Source organism: Schistocerca gregaria, chromosome 4 (genome assembly GCF_023897955.1).
Source record: "Schistocerca gregaria isolate iqSchGreg1 chromosome 4, iqSchGreg1.2, whole genome shotgun sequence".
In the NCBI taxonomy this organism is placed as follows: Eukaryota; Metazoa; Arthropoda; class Insecta; order Orthoptera; family Acrididae; genus Schistocerca; species Schistocerca gregaria.
The window spans coordinates 587,462,199-587,489,318 of record NC_064923.1 but is presented as its reverse complement, the minus strand read 5'-3'; the positions used below and the strand labels follow the sequence as shown (position 1 = coordinate 587,489,318).

General features: G+C 41.2%; 1 protein-coding gene across 2 annotated transcripts in view; it reads left to right on the top strand.

The window, feature by feature from the left end:
* LOC126267069 (uncharacterized) overlaps positions 1-27,120 on the top strand; it is a 239,982-nt gene that overhangs the window by 58,748 nt on the left and 154,114 nt on the right. For both annotated transcript variants that reach the window (XM_049971922.1, XM_049971923.1), the window contains exon 10: positions 19,697-19,792. In XM_049971922.1, coding sequence (XP_049827879.1) covers positions 19,697-19,792 — 96 coding nt within the window. The remainder of the gene's footprint in view (positions 1-19,696; positions 19,793-27,120) is intronic.

The following is a 27,120-nucleotide window of genomic DNA, read 5'->3' as shown; positions in this document are numbered from 1 at the left end:
GAAATAAAGGTCCGCCCATTTGTAAGAGGGTGCAGCAGACAAGATAAATTCAGTAACATCTTCATAAAAGCAGAACTGTTTGTGAAACAGATTTAGAGGAAGCTATATAAAATAAAAATGAATGCAAGGAGCATGTTCTGAGCATTTCAGAAACAAAGGTCTCAAAGCACACCTTACATTATGAATCTTTCAGGAGACAATCAGTGGGAATACCAAGGACAAGATGGGGAAACTGAAATAGGTGCATTTTATGCTAACCTGGGAAGGAGGATGAAGAAGAAAATAAAACTATATTAAGTCTGAGAAACTTGAGTTTCTCCAAGCATATAAAATGTTCAAATGATTTACAGGCAGCTGGGTGATGTCTTTCACAACCACCGATTTTTTGAGTGGTGCACACACTATCATTTTTAAGACACAAATGCAATGTGAGAGCATTGTGCAAGGAAATTTAAAACCTCTGTATGCAAGATGTATGCAGAAAGACAAAACACACACAAACCTCAGAGTGTGGGGTATACACAAAAAGACAGAACACTCACATATGCACACACAACACATTTCTTATAGCACCACCACACAGCCGAATATAAACAAAGTCAAAAGTTATTGATGGTGAATATTAACTACCAATGGGTGAGCAAGTTACATTAACTCTGTCAGCCAGTCAGTCAGTTGTTTTACCACAATATATATTTATGGGGTCACTTGCTAATTTAAATCTTAACTGCTTCCATAATAACACTATCCCAATAGTGAAATCTGCATGCCAGAATTTCTGTGTTCTTAAATTTCATAGGATGACCAATGCCAAGGCAATGTTTTGCAGTAACAGATTTGCTCATCTTTTTAAGTCTGGTTTTTATGTTCAACATACCAGTCCCCCTCCCCCCATGAACCATGGACCTTGCCATTGGTGGGGAGGCTTGCGGGCCTCAGCGATACAGATAGCCGTACCGTAGGTGCAACCACAACGGAGGGGTATCTGTTGAGAGGCCAGACAAACGTGTGGTTCCTGAAGAGGGGCAGCAGCCTTTTCAGTAGTTGCAGGGGCAACAGTCTGGATGATTGACTGATCTGGCCTTGTAACACTAAGCAAAACGGCCTTGCTGTGCTGGTACTGCGAACGGCTAAAAGCAAGGGGAAACTACGGCCGTAATCTTTCCCGAGGGCATTCAGCTTTACTGTATGATTAAATGATGATGCCGTCCTCTTGGGTAAAATATTCCGGAGGTAAAATAGTCCCCCATTCGGATCTCCGGGCGGGGACTACTCAAGAGGATGTCGTTATGAGGAGAAAGAAAACTGGCGTTCTATGGATCGGAGCGTGGAATGTCAGATCCCTTAATTGGGCAGGTAGGTTAGAAAATTTAAAAAGGGAAATGGATAGGGTAAAGTTAGATATAGTGGGAATTAGTGAAGTTCGGTGGCAGGAGGAACAAGACTTTTGGTCAGGTGACTACAGGGTTATAAACACGAAATCAAATAGAGGTAATGCAGGAGTAGCTTTAATAATGAATAGGAAAATAGGAATGCGGGTAAGCTACTACAAACAGCATAGTGAACACATTATTGTGGCAAAGATAGATACGAAGCCCACACCTACTACAGCAGTACAAGTTTATATGCCAACTAGCTCTGCAGATGATGAAGAAATTGATGAAATGTATGATCAAATAAAAGAAATTATTCAGATAGTGAAGGGAGACGAAAATTTAATAGTCATGAGTGACTGGAATTCGGTAGTAGGGAAAGGAAGAGAAGGAAACGTAGTAGGGGAATATGGACTGAAGCAAAGAAATGAAAGAGGAAGCCACCTGGTAGAATTTTGCTCAGAGCACAACTTAATCATAGGTAACGCTTGGTTCAAGAATCATAAAAGAAGGCTGTATACATGGAAGAACCCTGGAGATACTAAAAGGTATCAGATAGATTATATAATGATAAGACAGAGATTTAGGAACCAGGTTTTAAATTGTAAGACATTTCCAGGGGCAGATGTGGACTCTGACCACAGTCTATTGGTTATGACCTGTAGATTAAAACTGAAGAAACTGCAAAAACGTGGGAATTTAAGGAGATGGGACCTAAATAAACTGAAAGAACCAGAGGTTGTACCGAGTTTCAGGGAGAGTATAAGGGAGCAATTGACAGGAATGGGGGAAAGAAATACAGTAGAAGAAGAATGGGTAGCTTTGAGGGATGAAGTAGTGAAGGCAGCAGAGGATCAAGCAGGTAAAAAGACGAGGCCTAGTAGAAATCCTTGGATAACAGAAGAAATATTGAATTTAATTGATGAAAGGAGAAAATATAAAAATGCAGTAAATGACGCAGGCATCAGGAATACAAACATCTCAAAAATGAGATCGACAGAAAGTGCAAAATGGCTAAGCCGGAATGGCTTGAGACAAACGTAAGGATGTAGAGGCTTATCTCACTAGGGATAAGATAGATACTGCCTACAGGAAAATTAAAGAGACCTTTGGAGATAAGAGAACCACTTGTATGAACACCAAGAGCTCAGATGGAAACCCAGTTCTAAGCAAAGAAGATAAAGCAGAAAGATGGAAGGAGTATATAGAGGGTCTATACAAGGGCGATGTACTTGAGGACAGTATTATGGAATTGGAAGAGGATGTAGGTTAAGATGAAATGGGAGATATGATACTGCACAAACGGAATGGATAGTGTCTTGAAAGGAGGATATAAAATGAACATCAACAAAAGCAAAACGAGTATAATGGAATGTAGTCGGGTGATGCTGAAGGAATTAGATTAGGAAATGAGACACTTAAAGTAGCAAAGGAGTTTCGCTATTTGGGGAGCAAAATAACTGGTGATGGTCAAAGTAGAGACGGTATAAAATGTAGACTGGTAATGGCAAGGAAAAACGTTACTGGAAAAGTGAAATTTGTTAATATCGAGTATAGATTTAAGCATCAGGAAGTCATTTCTGAAAGTATTTGTATGGAGTGTAGCCATGTATGAAAGTGAAACATGGACGATAAATAGTTTAGAGAAGAAGAGAATAGAAGCTTTCAAAATGTGGTGCTACAGAAGAATGCTGAAGATTAGATGGGTAGATCTCATAAGTAATGAGGAGGTACTGAATAGAATTGGGGAGAAGAGGGGCTTGTGGCACAACTTGACTAGAAGAAGGGATCGGTTGGTAGGACATGTTCTGAGACATCGAGAGATCATCAGTTTGGTATTGGAGTGCAGCGTGGAGGGTAAAAATTGTAGAGGGAGACCAAGAGATGAATACAGTAAGCAGATTCAGAAGGACGTAGGTTGCAGTAGGTACTGGGAGACGAAGCAGCTTGCACAGGACAGAGTAGCATGGAGAGCTGCATCAAACCAGTCTCAGGACTGAAAACCACAACAACAACAACAACAACAACAACAAAATACCAGTCCCTCGCCTCCCCCTCTGTCGCCCCTCCCCCTTCTCTCGCCCCTCCCCCTTCTCTCGCCCCTCCCCCTTCTCTCGCCCCTCCCCCTTCTCTCGCCCCTCCCCCCTTCTCTCGCCCCTCCCCCTTCTCTCGCCCCTCCCCCTTCTCTCGCCCCTCCCCCCTCTCTCGCCCCTCCCCCCTCTCTCGCCCCTCCCCCCTCTCTCGCCCCTCCCCCCTCTCTCGCCCCTCCCCCCTCTCTCGCCCCTCCCCCCTCTCTCGCCCCTCCCCCCTCTCTCGCCCCTCCCCCCTCTCTCGCCCCTCCCCCCTCTCTCGCCCCTCCCCCCTCTCTCGCCCCTCCCCCCTCTCTCGCCCCTCCCCCTCTCTCGCCCCTCCCCCCTCTCTCGCCCCTCCCCCCTCTCTCGCCCCTCCCCCCTCTCTCGCCCCTCCCCCCTCTCTCGCCCCTCCCCCCTCTCTCGCCCCTCCCCCCTCTCTCGCCCCTCCCCCCTCTCTCGCCCCTCCCCCCTCTCTCGCCCCTCCCCCCTCTCTCGCCCCTCCCCCCTCTCTCGCCCCTCCCCCCTCTCTCGCCCCTCCCCCCCTCTCTCGCCCCTCCCCCCTCTCTCGCCCCTCCCCCCTCTCTCGCCCCTCCCCCCTCTCTCGCCCCTCCCCCCTCTCTCGCCCCTCCCCCCTCTCTCGCCCCTCCCCCCTCTCTCGCCCCTCCCCCCTCTCTCGCCCCTCCCCCCTCTCGCGCCCCTCCCCCCTCTCGCGCCCCTCCCCCCTCTCTCGCCCTTCCCCCCTCTCGCGCCCCTCCCCCCTCTCGCGCCCCTCCCCCCTCTCGCGCCCCTCCCCCCTCTCTCAAAACGAAAATTTCTGTTCCGGCACTGACAATGTTGAGTGTTTATGGAAAAAGTTCAAGGCAATCGTAAAATGCGTTTTAGACAGGTACGTGCCGAGTACAACTGTGAGGGAAGGGGAAAACCCACCGTGGTTCAACAAGTTTAAACACAGCCAAAACCTCTCAGACAAACAGAACCTAAACGATGTCAAACTTAGCGTAAGGAGGGCTATGCATGAAGCATTCAGTGAATTCGAAAGTAAAATTCTATGTACCGACTTGACAGAAAATCCTAGGAAGTTCTGGTCTTACGTTAAATCAGTAAGTGGCTCGAAACAGCTTATCCAGACACTCGGGGATGATGATGGGATTGAAACAGAGGATGACACGCGTAAAGCTGAAATACTAAACACCTTTTTCACAGAGGAAGACCGCAGTGCAGTTCCTTTTCTAAATCCTCGCACAAACGAAAAAATGGCTGACATCGAAATAAGTGTCCAAGGAATTGAAAAGCAACTGGAATCACTCAACAGAGGAAAGTCCACTGGACCTGACGGGATACCAATTCGATTCTACACAGAGTACGCGAAAGAACTTGCCCCCTTCTAACAGCCGTGTACTGCAAGTCTCTAGAGGAACGGAAGGTTCCAAATGATTGGAAAAGAGCACAGGTAAACCCAGTCTTCAAGAAGGGTCATCGAGCAGATGCACAAAACTATAGACCTATATCTCTGACGTCGATCTGTTGTAGAATTTTAGAACATGTTTTTTGCTTGTGTATCATGTTTTTTGCTTGAGTATCATGTCGTTTTTGGAAACCCAGAATCTACTTTGTAGGAATCAACATGGATTCCGGAAACAGCGATCGTGTGAGACCCAACTCACTTTATTTGTCCATGAGACCCAGAAAATATTAGATACAGGCTCCCAGGTAGATGCTATTTTCCTTGACTTCCGGAAATCGTTCGACACAGTTCCGCACTGTCGCCTGATAAACAAACTAAGAGCTTACGGAATATCAGACCAGCTGTGTGGCTGGATTGAAGAGTTTTTAGCAAATAGAACACAGCATGTTGTTACCAATGGAGAGACATCTACAGACGTTAAAGTAACCTCTGGCGTGCCACAGGGGAGTGTTATGGGAACATTGCTTTTCGCAATATATATATATGACCTAGTAGATAGTGTCAGAAGTTCCATTCGGCTTTTCGCGGATGATGCTGTAGTATACAGAGAAGTTGCAGCATAAGAAAATTGTAGCGAAATGCAGGAAGATCTGCAGCGGATAGGCACTTGGTGCAGGGAGTGGCAACTGACCCTTAACATAGACAAATGTAATGTATTGCGAATACATAGAAAGAAGTATCCTTTATTGTATGATTATATAATAGCGGAACAAACACTGGTAGCAGTTACTTCTGTAAAATATCTGGGAGTATGCGTGCGGAATGATTTGAAGTGGAATGATCATATAAAATTAATTGTTGGTAAGGCAGGTACCAGGTTGAGATTTATTGGGAGAGTCCTTCGAAAATGTAGTCCATCAACAAAGGAGGTGGCTTACAAAACACTTGTTCGATCTATACTTGAGTATTGCTCATCAGTGTGGGATCCGTACCAGATCGGTTTGACGGAGGAGATAGAGAATATCCAAAGAAGAGCGGCGCGTTTCTTCACAGTGTTATTTGGTAAGCGTGATAGCGTTACGGAGATGTTTAGCAAACTCAAGTGGCAGACTCTGCAAGAGAGGCGCTCTGCATCGCGGTGTAGCTTGCTCGCCAGAATTCGAGAGGGTGCGTTTCTGGATGAGGTATCGAATGTATTGCTTCCCCCTACTTATACCTCCCGAGGAGATCACGAATGTAAAATTAGAAAGATTCGAGCGTGCATGCACAGAGGCTTTCAGACAGTCGTTCTTCCTGCGAACCATACGCGACTGGAACAGAAAGGGGAGGTAATAACAGTGGCACGTAAAGTGCCCTCTGCCACATACCACTGGGTGGCTTGCGGAGTATAAATGTAGATGTAGATGTAGATGAGGCCAAACAACAAAAGTATCATCTGCATTTCTGAAAAAGCACCTTGGTTTGCAAAGTTGCCAACTTGACTGTACGTTCCTCAAAATCTTGCATAAACAGATAGATAATAATAGATAACAAAGTGCTACCCCTTGCAACTTCATTTGTCTGTCCATAGAACCTGTCACTGAATGAAAAGTAAATGGAAGTCAACACACGTCAAAATAGGTTAATTGATTCAGCACAAAATCTAACCCCAATTAACTGTAATGAATCAGATAGAACAACATGATTGAAGATGGACACCACATAAAAACTGACTTAAATATTATAGTCACTCAAACACAGTCCCTTTAATCAACATAAGTAATCTGCTGAGTTCTCTTGTGATGTGCACACTAAACTATTAGTGGGCTCAACAGAGTAGCAATATATTTTTACTAACAAAGAGATAGAGGGACTGGCCAGTACTTACCTCAGCTCAGTACAGCCGATAGAAACACAAAAAACAACCGAAAATTTAAGTTCCTAGCTTTCGGAATAAATGTTCCTTCATCAGGGAGGAGAGAGGGGAAAGAAAGGGAAGAAGGGAAAGTGGATTTAGTTACTCACAACCCAGGTTATGAAGCAACAGGGAAAGGAAAACAGGGAAGGTAGCAAGGATGGAGGCATGGTTGTCTGAGGTAAGCCAAAGATATTCTACTGCAGGTACTGTGCCAGCTTCAAACCAAAGAGGATGCATACAGAAGTAAAGAGGTGTATAGTATAAAGATGTAGGATGGAAAGATGCATGAATGGCTAAAGAGGAAAGGGAAAGAGGAGAAGACTGAAAAGTTAATGGGAGTGAGGTTGTTTAACGTAGGTTCAGTCCAGGGGGATGGCGGGATGAAAGGATGTGCTGGAGTGCAAGTTCCCATCTCCGCAGTTCAGAGGGACTGGTGTTGGGTGGGAGAAGCCAAATGGCACATACAGTGTAGCAGGTTCCTAGGTCCCTAGAATTATGCTGAAGGGCATGCTCCGCTACTGGGTATTGGACATCTCCTAGGCGGACAGTTCGTCTGTGTCCGTTCATATGCTCAGCCAGTTTAGTTGTTGTCATAGCAATGTAAAAGGCTGTGCAGTGCAGGCATGTCAGCTGATAAATGACATGTGTAGTCTCACACGTGGCCCTGCCTTGAATTGTGTATGTTTTCCTAGTAGTGGGGCTGGAGTAGGTGGTTGTGGGGGGATGCATGGGGCAGGTTTTGCAGCGGGGTCGGTTACAGGGGTAGGAACCGCTGGGTAGAGAAGGTAGTCTGGGAATATTGCAGGGTTTAACAAGGATGTTACGGAGGTTAGGGGGACGACGAAAGGCAACTCTACCTGTAGTAGAATATCTTTGGCTTCCCTCAGACAACCATGCCTCCATCCTTGCTACCTTCCCTGATTTCCTTTCCCTGTTGCTTCATAACCTGGGTTGTGAGTAACTAAATCCACTTTCCCTTCTTCCCTTTCTTTTCCCTCTCTCCTCCCTGATGAAGGAACATTTATTCCGAAAGCTAGGAACTTAAATTTTCGGTTGTTTTTTGTGTTTCTATCGGCTGTACTGAGCTGAGGTAAGTACTGGCCAGTCCCTCTATCTCTTTGTTAGTAATTGTTTCACATCTTTATATGAGATTTTCCATTAATTAGCAATGTATTTTGTTATATGGTAGCACCTGTGCTACTGACAGTAGTTATAAGAGGAATCCCTTCCTTGTGAATCTTCAGAAGACCATACAATCTCAACTCTTTTTGTCCAGTCGGCATTGATATACTGGCTCAGACAGTAAACACACCTTCTTTTTATTTATTTTATTTATCCATTTAGAATATTTTGTGTGGGGTCATCGATATGACAGCATTTGCAAATGTCAATTACATACAGAGCTTACAATTAGTATTATAGGTAGCAATTACAATGATCCAACTATGGAAACTCCATGTTAGAATATTGACAAAGTTAGGAAAAAATGATTGCATTAAAAATGACACATTAAATTGCAGGCTAACGCAATTAAGACACTTTCACATTAACTTTCGGCCACAGCCTTCATCATGGGGGTGGGGGGAGTGGGTTAGGGTATGGGGGGGGGGGGGGGGCGTATAAAACCATAAGCACACATTCATTCACATAAACAACTTTTTGGACCTTGCCATTGGTGGGTAGGCTTGCGTGCCTCAGTGGTACAGATAGCCGTACTGTAGGTGCAACCACATCGGAGGGGTCTCTGTTGAGAGGCTAGACAAACATGTGGTTCCTGAAGAGGGGCAGCAGCCTTTTCAGTAGTTGCAGGGGCAACAGTCTGACTGATGATTGACTGATCTGGCCCTGTAACACTAACCAAAATGGCCTTTCTGTGCTGGTACTGCGAATGGCTGCAAGCAAGGGGGAAACTACAGCTGTAATTTTTCCTGAGGGCATTTAGCTTTACTTTTTGGTTAAATGATGTTGGCGTCCTCTTGTGTAAAATATTCTGGAGGTTAAATAGTCCCCACTCGGATCTCTGGGCGGAGACTACACAGGAGGTCATCGTTAACAGAGAAAGAAAACTGGCATTCTACGGATCGGAGTGTGAAATGTCACATCCCTTAATCGGGCTGGTCGGTTAGAAAATTTAAAAATGGAAATGGATCGGTTAAAGTTAGATATAGTGGGAATTAATGAAGCTCAATGGCAGGAGGAACAAGACTTCTGGTCAGGTGAATACAGGGTTATAAATACAAAATCAAATAGGGGTCATGCTGAAACAGGTTTAAAAATGAATAAAAAAAAAACAGGAGTGCGGGTAAGCTACTACAATCAGCATAGTGAACACATTATTGTGGCCAAGATACACACAAAGCCCATGCCTACCACAGTAGTACAAGTTTATATGCCAATTAGCTCTGCAGATGACAAAGAGATTGATGAAATGTATGGTGAGATAAAAGAAATTATTCAGATAGTGAAGGGAGATGAAAATTTAATAGTCATGGGTGACTGGAATTCGATAGTAGAAAAAGGAAGAGAAGGAAACATAGTAGAAGAATATAGAATGGTAGAATTTTGTACAGAGCATAACTTAATCATAGCTAACACTTGGTTCAAGAATCATGAAAGATAGTTATATACATGAAAGAGGCCTGGAGATACTAGAAGATTTTAGATAGATTATATAATGGTAAGACAGAGATTTAGGGACCAGGTTTTAAATTGTAAGACATTTCCAGGGGCAGATGTGGACTCTGACCTCAATTAATTGGTTATGAACTGTAGATCAAAAATGAAGAAACTGCAAAAAGGTGGGAATTTAAGGAGATGCAACCTGGATAAACTGACAGAACCAGAGGTTGTACAGAGTTTCAGGGAGAGCATAAGGGAAGGATTGACAAGAATGGGGGAAAGAAATACAGTAGAAGAAGAATGGGTAGCTTTGAGGGATGAAATAGTGAAGGCAGCAGAGGATCAAGTAATTAAAAAGACAAGGGCTAGTAGAAATCCTTGGGTAACAGAAGAAATTTTGAATTTAATTGATGAAAGGAGAAAATATAACAGTAAATGAAACAGGCAAAAAGGAATACAAACATCTCAAAAATGAGATCGACAGAAAGTGCAAAATGGCTAAGCAGGGATGGCTAGAGGACAAATGTAAGGATGTAGAGGCTTATCTCACTAGGGGTAAGATAGATACTGCCTACAGGAAAATTAAAGAGATCTTTGTAGAAAAGAGAACCACTTGTTTGAAATCAGGAGCTCAGATGGAAACCCAGTTCTAAGGAAGGAAGGGAAAGCAGAAAGGTGGAAGGAGTACATGGAGGGTCTATACAATAGCGGTCTACTTGAGGACAGTATTATGGGAATGAAAGAAGATGTAGATGAAATGGGAGATATGATACTGCACAAAGAGTTTGACAGAGCACTGAAAGACCTGAGTCGAAACAAGGCCCCCGGAGTAGACAACATTCCATTAGAACTACTGACAACCTTGGGAGAGCCAGTCCTGACAAAACTCGACCATTTGGTGAGCAAGATGTATGAGACAGGCGAAATACCCTCAGACTTCATGAAGAATATAATAATTCCAATCTCAAAGAAAGCAGGTGTTGACAGCTGTGAAAATTACCAAATTATCAGTTTAATAAGTCATGGCTGCAAAATACTAATGCAAATTCTTTACGGACGAATGGAAAAACTGGTAGAAGCTGATCTCAGAGAAAATCAGTTAGGATTCTGTAGAAATACTGGAACACATGAGGCAATAGTGAGCTTACAACTTATCGTAGAAGATAGATTAAGGAAAGGCAAACCTACATTTCTAGCATTTGTGGACTTAGAGAAAGCTTTTGACAACGTCGACTGGAATACTCTCTTTCAAATTCTGAAGGTGGCAGGGATAAAATACAGGGAGCGAAAGGCCATTTACAATTTCTATAGAAACCAGATGGCAGTTATGAGTCGAGGGGCATGAAAGGGAAGCAGTGGTTGGGAAGGGAGTGAGACAGGATTGTAGCCTCCCCCCCCCCCCCCCCCCCATGTTATTCAATCTGTATATTGAGCAAGCAGAAAAGGAAACAAAAGAAAAATTCGGAGTAGGTATTAAAATCCATGGAGAAGAAATGAAAACTTTGAGGTTCGCCGGTGACCTTGTAATTCTGTCAGAGAGTGTAAATGACTTGGGAGAGCAGTTAAATGGAATGGACAGTGTCTTGAAAGGAGGATATAAGATTAACTTCAACAAAAGCAAAACGAGGATAATGGAATGTAGTGGAATTAAGTCGGGTGATGCTGAGGGAATTAGATTAGGAAATGAGACATTTAAAGTAGTAAAGAGTTTTGCTATTTGGGGAGCAAAATAACTGATGATGGTCGAAGTAGGGAGGATATAAAATATAGACTGGCAATGGCAAGAAATCGTTTCTGAATTAGAGAAATTTGTTAACATCGAGTATAGATTTAAGTATCAGGAAGTCGTTTCTGAAAGTATTTGTATGGTGTGTAGCCGTGTATGGAAGTAAAATGCGGACAATAAATAGTTTGGACAAGAAGAGAATAGATGCTGAAGATTAGATGGGTAGATCACATAACAAATGAGGAGGTATTGAATAGAATTGGGGAGAAGAGGAGTTTGTTGCACAACTTGACAAGAAGAAGGGACCGGTTGGTAGGACATGTTCTGAGGCATCAAGGGATCACCAATTTTGCAGTAGGTACTGGGAGATGAAGCAGCTTGCACAGGATAGAGTGGGATGGAGAGCTGCATCAAACCAGTCTCTGGACTGAAGACCACAACAGCAACAATAACGAGCAAGTGTACCTCATGCACACATGACCACTGTCTTTGGCAGTTCGAACCTGAATGTGTTCTGGTTTGAGCTGCCAGAGATGGCAGTCATGCGTGCCTGAGGTGCACTTCCTTATGTGTATGAATGTGTATGTGGATCTCTTTCTTTATCTGACAAAGGCTGTGGCCCAAAGCTAATGTGCAAGTGTCTTTTTAATTGTGCCTGTCTACAATTAACACATCATCTTTACTGTAAGTAGCAGTCGATCTTTTTCTTACATTCTTAAAATTACAGTTATCAATAATTATTGTCAAAGTACATTACAATCTTCACACATACTTGGAGAGTGAGAATCATTAATTTGCCATGTATCATAAATTCTGTACCTCATAAAATAATTATCTTGGTTTATAAAAACACTTGAAATTACCATTGTGTACCCTGCATATACATTGATTGTTACAATACGTCAGTGGTCTCTAATAAATGTTTACTACTTTGAAATTTGTTAAGTGAGTACAGACACCTTTCATCTGATTTTTTTTTTAGTTTTGATTTGAACTGTTTTTTATTACTGTAACAAAAATTGTTTTCAGGGATTCTTGCAGCTTATTAGGATATTAGCCCATTAATGTGCAGACTCTGTTCAGTCATTTTTAATTTAGTTTATTGCCTGAAGTAATTACCATTGGACATGGGATTGTGATCACATACATCACTACATTTAATTACTTCAGTTTTCTGGCAAACAAAAAAGAAATTAATTCATAGAGGTACCAAGAGTAGATGGCAAAGAATTTGTGTACTATGACAACTTCATGGCAAGTATCTTTGTTGCCCAGTACATGGATAATCCTTTGCAGGAGTACTTTAAGGTGTATATCTGCAGCGCAACCCCATATTTCTATGCAGTAGATAAGATAGTGATGTATTGTGCTGAAATTTACAATTTTCAGGCTGTGGTTGGGCACCATTTTGGACAGCTGGCTAAGAAAATACAGGCTAATACTGATTTTAGTATGCACAGCATTAATATAATATTGTTAATCCATTGGAAGTTTGAATCTAGTTGAACACTAGGGAATTTACAGCTGTTTGCTTCCACCACCACTGGCGCAGATGCCATTTATGCATGAGTGCTCTGAGCTGCCAGTTTCAAATATTAGCATCTGAGATTTACTTACATTGATCTTTATCTGTTGAACTTGGACATTTGAACTTAATTATTGTATCCCATTAGTTTCTGAAAATTCCACTTCCTCACAGTCTTTGCCATAGTATGAAGCTGTCTCATCTTCAGGATAATTTGCTTTCTGAGGGTTGAAGGGTTTACCATATCATTAATATATGCTAGAAAAGGTAAGAGACAAAAATTGAGCCTTGGAGGACTCCTTGCATCACTGTTTCACTTGTGGATTTGAAAGCTGAAACCTTATCGATTTGATGCATAAGTTTGATTCTGGAAATAATCCCGTTTTCCCAACATAGCTGTGGCATTGCCTTTGTTCGCAGGAAGGGAATCAGTATCGGGATCCATCCTAAGTGAATGCAAAGCAGACCTGTCAGCTGCTGTAATACTATTCTTGGACGAACATGCCCCAGTCAAAACAAGACATGCTTCTTTTGTAACCTTGGCAGCATCAGAAGCTAGTTCAAAAACAACCTGTTCAACAGAACCTACAAAATGAACATCTTATAAATGATTGAGTATCAATGCAAAGTTTAAATCTGTTGACAACATGGATAAAACTGCATTGTCCCAAGCTTTCTCCATGAGATTTATCACAGAACATCAAGATGTAATATTACACTCCAAGCTGTGAAATGTTGAAATATAACTGAGTGCCAGGCAGTTATGGAATGAAATTTCTATTCAAAGTAGGACCAAGAAGCTCTATTCAGGCAATCTTCAAATGAAGCCCAAAATAATTTCTTGGAAACAAAATCCAACTGTTGGTGAGTCAAAAAGATCCTTTCACGAACAGTAGCCGAGCTAGCGCATTGGTTAAATTTGATGAGCAGCAGGAAAATTAATATAATATTAAATGAGCCGAGAAGGGCTGCTTTGTGTTTACTCAAGGTGGATGCTGATATTATTATCTTGCCCGTGGGCAAGAGCAGTGCTGTATGGCAATGTTGGACAAGCAAGATTACATTCAAATGATGCAGTGTTCACTATTTGATCCAAAGCATTGCAGTCTTTGTGCTGACTTGACAAAAAGGGTTGATAGGAAGACTTGACAATCTCCTGAAGGAAAGTTTCTTGTTGCAAGAGACTATCAAGAATCTTAATCTTGTAGCACATTATCAGTAATATTGTTGCATTGAGACACATGTAGCAAAATACCTTGCTACTCTGTTGAACCCACTAATAGTTTGCTGTGTGCATCACATTAACAACTCCGCATATTTCTTATGTTAATTAGAGGGTCTGAATTTGAGTTTACTGTGATTTTTATGTAAGATTTGACGTGGTCTCTATCTTCGTTCATGTTCCTCTGTCAGTTTATTATATTTAATTGAGGTTAGGTTTGATGTTGAATTGAATAACCTATTTTGACATGCATTGCCTTTCATTTAATTTTTATCTAGTGATCCGTTCTATCAACAGATAGGTGATATTGCAACAGGGAGCCTTTTTTCCTCTCTTTTTGCCATTTTGTTTATGGAAGATATCAAGGAATCTTCATCTCAGACCTTGAAAGTTTTTCAGCTGAGTTAGTCCGCATCAAAGTCACCTATTGCCAGAATGGTTATAATGAAAGTCAGATCATAAGTGTGGGCTGTCAACCAACTGTGAACTGTTGTAAGAAAATGAAATGCCTCCAACTGTCCTTATGATCTATATCTACATCCGTAGTCCGCAATCCACCTGACGGTGTGTGGCGGAGGGTACCTTGAGTACCTCTATCGGTTTTCTCTTCTATTCCAGTCTCGTATTGTTCATGGAAAGAAAGGTTGTCGGTATGCTTCTGTGTGGGCTCTAATCTCTCTGATTTTATCCTCGTGGTATCTTCGTGAGATATACGTAGGAGGGAGCAGTATACTGTTTGACTCTTCGGTGAAGGTATGTTCTCGAAGCGTCAACAAAAGCCCATACCGAGCTACTGAGCGTCTCTCTAGCAGAGTCTTCCACTGGAGTTTATCTATCATCTCCAAACGCTTTCGCGATTACTAAATGATCCTGTAACAAAGCGCGCCGCTCTCCGTTGGGTCTTCTGTATCTCTTCTATCAACCCTATCTGGTACAGATCCCAGACTGCTGAGCAGTATTCAAGCAGTGGGCGAACAAGCGTACTCTAACCTACTTCCTTTGTTTTCGGACTGCATTTCCTTAGGATTCTTCCAATGAATCTCAGTCTAGTATCTGCTTTATCAACTTTATACGATCATTCCATTTTAAATCACTCCTAATGCGTACTCCCAGATAATTTATGGAATTAACTGCTTCCAGTTGCTGACCTGCTGTATTGTAGATAAATGATAAGGGATCTTTCTTTCTACGTATTCGCAGCACATTACACTTGTCTACATTGCGATTCAATTGCCTTTCCATGCACCATGCGTCAATTTGCTGCAGATCCTCCTGTACTTCAGTACAATTTTCCATTGTTACAACCTCTCAATATACCACAGCATCATCCGCAAAAAGCCTCAGTGAACTTCCAATGTCATCCACAAGGTCATTTATGTATATTGTGAATAGTAACGGTCCTACGACACTCCCCTGCTGCACACCTGAAATCACTCTTACTTCGGAAGACTCCTCTCCATTGAGAATGACATGCTGCGTGATGTTATCTAGGAACTCTTCAAAACAATCACACAATTGGTCTGATAGTCCATATGCTCTTACTTTGTTCATTAAACGACTGTGAGGAACTGTATCGAACTCCTTGCTGAAGTCAAGAAACACAGCATCTACCTGTGAACCCGTGTCTATGGCCCTCTGAGTCTCGTGAACGAATAGCGCGACCTGGGTTTCACACGACCGTCTTTTTCGAAATCCATGCTGATTCCTACAGAGTAGATTTCTAGTCTCCAGAAAAGTCATTATACTCGAACATAATATGTGTTCCAAAATTCTACAACTGATCGACGTTAGAGATATAGGTCTATAGTTCTGCACATCTGTTCGACATCCCTTCTTGAAAACGGGGATGACCTGTGCCCGTTTCCAATCATTTGGAACGCTATGCTCTTCTAGAGACCTACGGTACACCACTGCGTACTCTGTGTAAAATCGAACTGGTATCCCATCAGGTCCAACAGCCTTTCCTCTTATGAGCGATTTTAATTATTTCTCTATACCTCTGTCGGCTGTTTTGATATCTACCATTTTGTCATCTGTGCGACAATCTAGAGAAGGAACTACAGTGCAGTCTTCCTCTGTGAAACAGCTTTGGAAAAAGACATTTAGTATTTCAGCCTTTAGTCTGTCATCCTCTGTTTCAGTACCATTTTGGTCACACAGTGTCTGGACATTTTGTTTTGATCCACCTACCGCTTTGACGTAAGACCAAAATTTCGTAGGATTTTCTGCCAAGTCAGTACATAGAACTTTACTTTCGAATTCATTGAACGCCTCTCGCATAGCCCTCCTCACACTACATTTCGCATCGCGTGATTTTTGTTTGTCTGCAAGGCTTTGGCTATGTTTTATGTTTGCTGTGAGGTTCCCTTTACTTCTGCAGCAGTTTTCTAACTCGGTTGTTGTACCACAGTGGCTCTTTTCCATCTCTTACGATCTTGCTTGGCACATACTGATCTAACGCATATTGTACGATGGTTTTGAACTTTGTCCACTGATCCTCAACACTATCTGTACTTGAGACAAAACTTTTGCATTGAGAAGTCAGGTAGTCTGTAATCTGCTTTTTGTCACTTTTGCTAAACAGAAAAATCTTCATACCTTTTTTAATATTTCTATTTATGGCTGAAATCATCGATGCAGTAACTGCTTTATGATCGCTGATTCCCTGTTCTGCATTAACTGTTTCAAATAGTTCGGGTCTGTTTGTCACCAGAATGTCTAATATGTTATCGCCACGAGTCTGTTCTCTGTTTAACAGCTCAAGGTAGTTTTCAGATAAAGCACTTTAAAAAATTTCTTTGTGCCTGCCACCCATTATGAACGTTTGAGTCTCCCAGTCTATATCTGGCAAATTAAAATCTCCCCCCAGAATTATAACATGGTGGACAAATCTACTCGAAATATTTTCCAAATTATCCTTCAGGTGCTCAGCCACAGCAACTGCTGAGCCAGGGGGCTTACAGAGACATCCAATTACCATGTCGGAGCCTGCTTTAACCGTGATCTTCACCCAAATTTTTTGACATTTAGGATCTCCATCAATTTCCTTCGATACTATTGCACTTCTTATCGCTATAAACACGCCTCCCCCTTCACTATCCATCCTGTCTCTACGGTATACATTCCAATCTGAGTTTAGGATTTCATTACTGTTTACGTCTGGTTTCAGCCAACTTTCTGTCCCTAGTACTATATGGGCATTGTGACCATTTATTAATGAGAGCAGTTCTGGGACCTTTCTATAGACGCTCCTGCAGTTTACTATTGGCACATTAATATTGTTATTCCCTGTTGCATTTTGCCTACTCCTACCTTGCCGCGTCTCAGGAGGCGTCTTGTCGGGCCTAGGGAGGGATTTCCATAACCTAAAAAACCCACATGTGCACTCCACACGTACTCTACTACCCGCTTCCAGTGTGTAGTGCATGCCTGACCTATTCAGGGGGACCCTACATTTCTCCACCCGATAGCGGAGGTCGAGAAATTTGCACCACAGATCTTCACAGGATCGTCTTGAGCCTCTGGTTTAAGCCTCCTTCTCGGCTCCAAACCAGAGGACCGCGAACGGTTCTGGGAACGATACTACAAATAGCTCAGATTCCACCCTGCGAGTGAGGCTTTCCACTTTCACGGATTCTGCCAACCGCCAGTATGAACTGAGGATGACCTCTGAACCCAGATGGCAGGAGTCATTGGTGCCGACATGAGCAACAATTTGCAGTCGGGTGCACCCAGTGCTCTCTATCGCCGTGAGCAGGGCCTCTTCCACATCTCGGATGAGACCCCCGGCAAGCAGACAGAGTGAACACTGGCCTTCTTTCCCAACCTTTCTGCTATTTCTCAAAGGGGCTCCATCACCTGCCTAACGTTGGAGCTCCAAATAACTAATAAACCCCTCCTCCCGTGTGCCTGCTTCGACCTTCCTGAAGCAGCGGCCACATGTCCACTCACAGGCAGAGCGGGCGATGCCACATGACCAGCCTCCACATTGACCCTCCGCCTCACAAGCCGCGAACGCCGCTGAACCCGCCACTCCCCTTGGAGAGAGGGTGGCCCAACCGCGCCCGGTACCCGCGATGATGTCTCGACAGCAGGGACAGTGGGTGGAGCATGTAACACCTGGGGTGTACCATGCGACGCACCAGACTCCCCACGGCCGCTACACTCCGAGGCAGCAGCCTGAAGATGGCTGACAGCGGCCATCAACACTTTCAGCTGTTCGCGAACAGTGGCCAGCTCCTCCTGCTTCCGTACACAGCAGTCACACATCCTATCCATCCAAAGAAATCAATTTACTGTAGAGAGTTAATCAACTTTTAACTGGACTGCTAACTAACTAAAGGCGGCTGATAGTTGACTCAACTGTGGTTGCTAGACACTTCTTGTAGAAAACAATGAAAATAGCACTACCTGTCTCTGGACTGTATTGAAAACAAACACTAGCACTACTGGCACTATGGTTGACTAAAGGGACTCACTCTGACTATATTCTAAACAAACACAAAATCTATGGAACACTATTACTAGCACTCGACAATTAAAGCTTCCAAAAAGCAAAAACACATGGAAGAAGAAGTGACAAGTAAGAAAAATACAGTTAATACTTACATTAACGTAGCTCGCTGCACAGAAGACGTGAAGCAGACGGCAGTTACGACGACACTGGTCTTATTTATTGTGTAGCTATCAGTTTTGGCAGTGCAATGCACCATCTTCAGGCCTTAGTTGATGCTGAAGAGGTTATCACAACTATATATATGATGCACAGTTGACGGTTGACAGTTGATGGTTGGAGAGACGATATCACAGCTACAGGTAGTCTGCGTAAACCAGTTATGTTGGCCACTGGTGGTGCATCTTATATACGGATCGTGATAACCCGTTCAGTGTCAACTAAGGCCTGAAGATGGTGCATTGCAGTGCCAAAACTGGTAGCTGCATAATAAATAAGATCATAAGGATAGCTGTTTCATTTACTTACAGTAGTGAATGGCCATGGTCACCCAGACATCCAGTCAAAAGGATGGACATACAAAAACTGTAAACTTGGTGAGCAATAGAAATAACAAGGTGGTACCTAAATTGATGACCTTTTTGCCTTATGTAGATAGCATTTCCAACAGGATTGGTCATATTCTGTGGACATCTTGTGAAGTGTGGTTTTCAATGACTGACTAAGATTGCTATAGGGGAAGTTGTCTACCTTAACCTGTTCATAGGGTGTCATGCATTGGTCAGACTATAAGGACTGTGGAGAACCACTGTATTGAGCACAAGTTTCACACACCCTTAAAACAATGAGCAAATCTGCTATTGCACAATGTTGTTTTGGCACCAGCCATTCTGTGGAATAAAACAACATAGAGATTCTGGCATACACTTCCTGCTATTAGGATAGTGCTATTAAGAAAGCAGTTGAGATTAAACTATCAAATAACTGTATAAATATAGTCAGAGGTTTCTGCTTGCATTCTAAATGGAATCCTGCTCTTTGCTTAGTGAAACAACAAAAGGAGAGAGCAAATGTGACTTGTTCACCAGTTGGTAATTAATATTCACTATCGATAACTTCTGACATTGGTCATCTTTGGTTGTGAGAAGGCAATAGTAATTATGGTTTATTCATTGTGTTTCTGTGAAAGCCCTGCATACCAAGGTTTTAAATTTCCTTACACAACAATCTCAGGTTGCATTTGTACCTTGAAAATATCAGGGTCGAAGACGTCACCCAACTGCATTTTTGTAAATTGTTTGATACAACAAGTCTTATTAAATGTTGTCTTTTCTTCCTGTTTTGCTATGTTTAACCATGCTTACATGTAAAATAGTGACAGGAAATGTGCTTTTCATGTTCCAGGAAGCAAAAATTTGTAAAGCTGAAGTATCTGAAGGAATTATGCAGCCATCATTGGAACTTCAAAATTTCTCATGCAGTGGTTTGCCAGATAAACAGGTAAATGCTTTGAAACATAATTTTGTTAATTTATTTGGAATTAATAATAATATCTACGTTTGAAATACAGAGTTTTCGTAAACTATGCTAGTATTGAATCATCACGCAATAAGCAGGTGAAAGATGATGATAACTAGGATCCACTTGTAATTAAAATTTATCTTAATTGCCTGTTCGGTCTTTTGTTCCTGTATAAATACTTTAATTTAGATACTGTCTGCACATCTGTTTAAATGTGTTTTTGTATTTCTTTAAGTGATCCAGTGTACAGTCACAGGACTCAACCATTAACGTGGATAATTTCATATTTCAGAGTTTCAAACATGCCTGCTTGGTTCAGCGACCTTTTATACATTAAAGTTTAACTAAATAAGCCCTCGGTCACAATTTTTAGACTTTTTGACAATGTTTCAACACTTCTTAGAGTGTCTTCCTCAGAATTTAAATATTTAAAGTGGCATGTCACGTATAAAATAAATAACAAGCCAGAAGGGCTTTAGTGACAAAAATTTTAAAAAGAGTACATGAAAGGTGAGCCACTGTGGGCTGCTCATACCTATAAATCCACATGTAGCAACAGACACAGTCTGTTGTGATTAAAGCCCTACTAGCTTGTTATTTATTTTATACATGACATGCCACTTTAAATATTTAAATTCTGATGAAGACACTCTTAGAACTGTTGAAATTTGGTCAAAAAGACTAAAAATTGTGACCGAGGGCTTATTTAGTTCAACTTTAATTTCATATTTGCATTTTTTCCCTTCTGTTTCCCACAGATAGTAAAACATTTTGTCTGCTTGCCCATTGAAAATAACTTCAGTCTGTGACATTGATTTTTCTGCCTGTTTTGTATTTACATGACTGTGACCCTACATTATGGCATTCTGCCAGAACTTTCCTTACTGTATTTACAAAATTTATTTTGCAAACAAGGGAAACTCCAGCATTGGTGATATAAATTTGAAACCATTTATTATTATTATTATTATTATTATTATTATTATTATTATTATTATTATTGCATATCGATTTCTATCACAGAGTGATCACCTTAAGTGCAAGACCAAGTCCACTGAACTCATATACTCGTGCACAAAATATAACTTCAGATTTAGATGTTTATAGTGAAGAACATGCTAACCAGAAGGTAAGATCCAAACTTGGGGGGGGGGGGGGGGGGGGGGGAGTTCAAATGTATACAACCAGTCCTGGATTTCATCTTGTTAGCAATATTTGTTGTGTGGTTGTGGTGCACTAACTTCCTAATGGAATGTGGCATTCTTTTTATTGTACAGTATATTGAGTTTTCTCCCAGTTCAATTCAGCCAAGAAGAATGAATGCTTGTATGCTGTTGTGCAACTCATTATTAGCCTAATTTTATCCCAGAATCTGTATGAGATCAGTATGTAGGTGACTAAAGAATATTCATTGTTTCTATTGTGAACAGCGTGTTTTGAGGTTTTTTTTATGAGATAAATTGTCTCTTTCTTAGTGTTGGCCACTTACAATTTTTCATCATTTACAATTTTTCAACACTTATGTTACAGTCCCTCACCAGTCAAATAATTTTGTGTTTATTTGAACTGCACTTCTTTTATACTCTCAATGTCTCCTGTAAATTTGACATGATGTGGGTCACATACTGTCTTGAGCAGCATTTAGGTATGGGGTGTACTGGTTTGCAATCGGTTTTTTGTTGCACATGCCTCTTAAAAAATATCATTCCTGCAGCAAATCTAGTTTGATATCTCAGGAAATTCTAAGGCATTTGGTGTGGTACTGAATCAAAAGTGTTTTGAAAGCCTAGAAACACCATATGACTACTGACAGTCTTGGGTGTAGAGTGAGAGGTAGATCTTGCATATCTGTATAGTTGGAACATGTGCTTTTACCACTTTCCCGTCTTTTTTCCGGGGCGCGTCTTTTGAGTGGTGTGGCTCTCAATTTTTTTACTAATCATCTGCCTGCAGGTCAGTATTAGCGCTTTCATAATTTAAATATCAGCAGTTGTTACACAACTTTCGTACACATAGTGTGTAAACTTATTTTGGCTTTGAACATACTTTTGTTTCCCCAGCACCTGTGCATCATGCTATCTTTCTTTTTCCTTGCGTCTTTACTAAAACTCTCAATGCTAGAATTCAGGTTTTTGTGCAATACAAAGGACTGACCCTTTTGATTAAACCATTTCTTGTTTTAGACAAATTCTAGTTAATTACTTTCTTTTATGTATCTGTTTAATTTTTAACTATGCGCCTATCGTTGGATTTCTCATTGCCAAAGTCAATGTTGATGTGGTTATTGTATCCCCATAGAAACAAGTTCATCTTTATTGTTATTATTTTATTATGTATTTCATGTCCTTCATTGGAACACTCAAATTGACTATACAGAGGTTTATACAAGTAGTTGTAGTCATTCAGTAAAGTTCATTAATATTGAAGTTAAGATAATTTTCACAAGGTGTCAAATAATACAGCTGGTTTGGAGGAAATAAGAAGCTCCATTTGTTCACCAAGATTGACTTACACTTATGTGATCATCAAGACAACACTTGAACAAATGCAAAATTATATTCATTTTAAAATGATGAACATGGACATTCATTATAGATTTGGCTGGCCAAAAGCTTATTTGTGACAGTCTTTTTGTTGTGCTTATCTGTGACTCAGCATCTCTGCTATAAGGTGAGTGGCAACCCTTTCATAACATTTGAAAGAAGACTTATGCTTCGTATATCTAGGCTGAAGGGAAGGCAGAGCAGTTTGCTTGGAATGGGTGGCAGCTGTGAAAGTGGAGTTGCTGTTGATTATTGGTCAGTTTCATTTGAACTGAGATAGCAATGTTAGCTTAAATGGGATGGAAGTCAGTGTCAAGGATGGTAGCTTTGAATCTGGGAAAAAAAAGTTTTCTTTGAGTTGGAAAAATAAGATAAGCTGTTGCAGGAAGTGGAGACGTTGTTCTTCACTACAAGTCCGGACAACAAAGTTGTCATTGATAAGTCTGTACCAACCCAAGGAACCCAGCTTCTAGGTGGTGAGAAATTCCTCTTTCGTGCAGCCAACGAAAAGTGAGACATAGGATGGGGCCATCCTGGTTCAGGTGATGGTCCCACTTATTTATTTGTAAGTTTGTTCCTCAAATGTGAAGTAGTTATGGGTAAGAACAAAGTTGGCTAGGATGATACTAAATGAGATTTTAGGGATACTTTCATGTGGGTGTTGATAGATTTAGTGTTCTATGGCTGAGAGGCAATGTGCATGTGGAATATGGCATAGAGTGAGGTCAAATCAGCAGTAATAAGGGGATTCTAGGCAGTGCCAGCCTGTTTGATGCCGTCCAAATCTTGTCGAATTTCTTTTTTGACTTACTTCTGGATGATTTTAGGAACTTTAAAGAACTGTAAAATGATCGTACACAACTCAGTAGAAATTAACTTTACCCTCATTCATATTTATTGCTTTGAAACACTGCAAATGATCAGCTTGGTTGTCATGAACTATTTAAATTTAACATCACAAATATGTAAGTTACATAGGCTGCCATTAGCCTAGCAAAAATTTATAAGTGACATCACAAACAAACATGTTATTTTGAATAGAAATTTATGGATTCACTCCCAGATGCAGACTAAGTGACATGGAAAATTACATTATGTTTATTAAACACTGACTGACTAACATAAGTAGTAACTGTGTTAGTGGAATGTTAAACACTGACTAGCTGTGACTGTGTGTACAATGCCTTACAAAGACATGCATAAAACAGAAATGACAAAATGGGAAAATATAAGACCATTACATTTTAGGCATTAACATTAAACACAAGAAAAAATTAACTATAATTTGTATAATCATAAAACTGACAGGTATCATTTTATGAAGTGGAAGTTTTAATGTGCACAGACATTTCAAAAGACCACCAAAAATTTTCTGGAAAGTTAAATTTTATTATTTGAGTAGTTAACTAACTAATATGAGTAGTTAACAAACTAATGTTATTTTAAGAAACTTATACATTTTGCAATCAGAAACATCATGGCTACAAAAGTACAGTAGTTATGTTATTATTTTGAATACAGTTAGTTTTTGAAATATTAAGTTTTCAGAAAAAGTAAAATGTTTGTTTGAAACAGGAGAATGGGGGTTTCCAAAGAGCTGTGTCACTATTGAACCAGTTAATTTTTAGCAGGCTGAATTTTGAAGTGCACAAGGTTGACAGGTATTGTAAATTATGAATATACCATCAAAGAAATGTATCTTTGAAAACTCATTACAGTATACTGTTGTCATCAGTAATTACTAACTACATTGCCTGAAAAAAAAAGTAAAACATGCAAAAGACATGATGTCGTTATAACTTTCTACCTAATCAGAAAATTGGCTTGTACATAAATAATAAAAGTTGAAATTCTATGGCTTTGGTAGAGTGGCTACCAGAGTGCATTAGTGTTAATGTTTGAATTGTTACCTGGCCCAGTAAAGTATATACAAGGGGTCATGAAAAGCATCAGATGTCGAGAGATCACTGTGAAGGACACGGAGATGCTTTGTATGAGGGCAAGGCAGCATTATAAAGGGTCTGACAGAGTTTTGAAGGGACCTCATTATGGGTCTCCATTTTGGTGGCTGTTCAAATCATGCAATATCCAGATTTGTGTGGCATTCGGGTGTGACAGTGTCCCAATGTTGGACTGCATGGGAATGTGAGACGAGGCATATTCATCGTTGAGGTTACAGTCAACTTGCATCTGACCACCACAGGGAAGGATGATAATTTTGTGCACCAAGCATATCATAACCTTCCACATCTTTACCTGGTGTCTGTGAACAAGTAGTGGACTCCCTGCATCATTCTGCGTTATCACACACTATTGGATGAACGCTAACATAGCCATGCTACGGAACGGCTGTCCTATGCGTGAGCTACCATTGACACTGCAACACAAGCAGTTGGATTTGTAATGGTGCCATGAATGGGAAGTGTGGAATGCAGATGAATGGCATTGTATTTAACAGTGAAGTGTGGTTCTGCGCTGCCCCGCATGAACATTGTGTGAGAGTGTGGTGACAACCTCAGGTGGGGTTCTTTTCTTCATATACTTTTGAGAGGTACAGTGTTGTTATCCTGGTGTGGGGAACAATCAGGTATGACTTCGAGTTTGGCTGATATTGAGGAAACTCTTATTGTACAATGTTATGTCATGGACATCCTACATCTTCATCTGTCACCTTTTGTGCGACACTATCGTGGTATCTTTGATGGACATCCTGCATCCTTATCAATATGTGACACTGTCATGGTGCTATTTTTCAGTAGGACAATGCTCATTTACAGTGGTACATGTCATTATCAACTATCTGCTTGATGTTTGATATTAAGGTATTCCTGTGGTCAGCAACAGCCCCAGATCTGTCCCCGGTAGAACATATGAGGAACCAGCTTGGACATCAACTGTGTCTCAGTGCTAGTGACCAGGATATCAAGCGCCAGTTCCTGCAGTTTTGAGCTAGTTTGCATGAGGGGAGGATGCAACACCTGTGTGGGAATCTTCCTAATCGAATCAGTGCCAGCATCGTGGCCAGAGGGGGTACAATGTCATACTGTAAGTTTGAACCAATTTTGAAATCACTAAAATGAAATCTTTTCCTCTCATCATAAAAGGAGGTTGTATACATGGAAGAATCCTGGAGATACTAGAAGATATCAGGTAGATTATATAATGGTAAAATAGAGATTTAGGAACCAGGTTTTAAATTGGAAGACATTTCCAAGGGCAGATGCGGACTCTGACCACAATCTATTGGTTATGAACTGTAGATTAAAACTGAATAAACTGCAAAAAGGTGGGAATTTAAGGAGATGGGACCTGGATAAACTGACTGAACCAGAGGTTGTACAGAGTTTCGGGGAGAGCATAAGGGAAGGATTGACAGGAATGGGGGAAAGAAATACAGTATAAGAAGAATGGGTAGCTCTGAGGGATGAAGTAGTGACGGCAGCAGAGGATCAAGTAGGTAAAAAGACAAGGGTTAGTAGAAATCCTTGGGTAACAGAAGAAATATTGAATGTGATTGATGAAAGGAGAAAATATAAAAATGCAGTAAATGAAGCAGGCAAAAAGGAATACAAACATCTCAAAAATGAGATCGACAAGAAGTACATAATGGCTAAGCAGGGATGGCTAGCGGACAAATGTAAGGATGTAGAGCCGTATCTCACAAGGGGTAAGATACATGCTGCCTACAGGAAAATTAGAGAGACCTTTGAAGAAAAGAGAACCACTTGCATGAATATCAAGAGCTCAGATGGAAACCCAGTTCTAAGCAAAGAAGGGAAACCAGAAAGGTGGAAGGATTATATAGAGGGTCTATACAGGGGCGATGTTCTTGAGGACAATATTATGAAAATGGGCGAGGATGTAGATGAAGATGAAATGGGAGATACGATACTGCGCGAAGAGTTTGACAGAACACTGAAAGACCTGAGCTGAAACAAGTCCCCAGGAGTAGACAACATTCCATTAGAACTACTGACGGCCTTGGGAGAGCCAGTCCTGACAAAACTCTACCATCTGGTGAGCAAGATGTGTGAGACAGGTGAAATACCCTCAGACTTCAAGAAGAGTATAATAATTCCAATCCCAAAGAAAGCCGGTGTTGACAGATGTGAAAATTACCGAACTATAAGTTTAATAAGACACAGCTGTAAAATACTAATGCAAATTCTTTACAGAGGAATGAAAAAAGTGGTAGAAGCCGGCCTCTGGGAAGATCAGTTTGGATTCCGTAGAAATGTTGGAACACGTGAGGCAACATTGACCTTAAGACTTATCTTAAAAGAAAGATTGCGGAAAGGCAAACCTACATTTTTAGAATTTGTAGACTTAGCGAAAGCTTTTGACAATGTTGACTGGAATACTCTCTTTCAAATTCTAAAGGTGGCAGGGGTAAAATACAGGGAGCGAAAGGCTATTTACAATTTGTACAGAAAGCAGATGGCAGTAATAAGAGTCGAGGGGCATGAAAGGGAAGCAGTGGTTGGGAAGGGAGTGAGACAGGGTCGTAGCCTCTCCCCGATGTTATTCAATCTGTATATTGAGCAAGCAGTAAAGGAAACAAAAGAAAAATTCGGAGTAGGTATTAAAATCCATGGAGAAGAAATGAAAACTTTGAGGTTCGCTGGTGACCTTGTAATTCTGACAGAGCGGGCAAAGGATTTGGGAGAGCAGTTGAACAGAATGGACAGTGTCTTGAAAGGAGGATATAAGATGAACATCAACAAAAGCAAAACGAGGATAATGGAATGTAGTGGAATTAAGTCA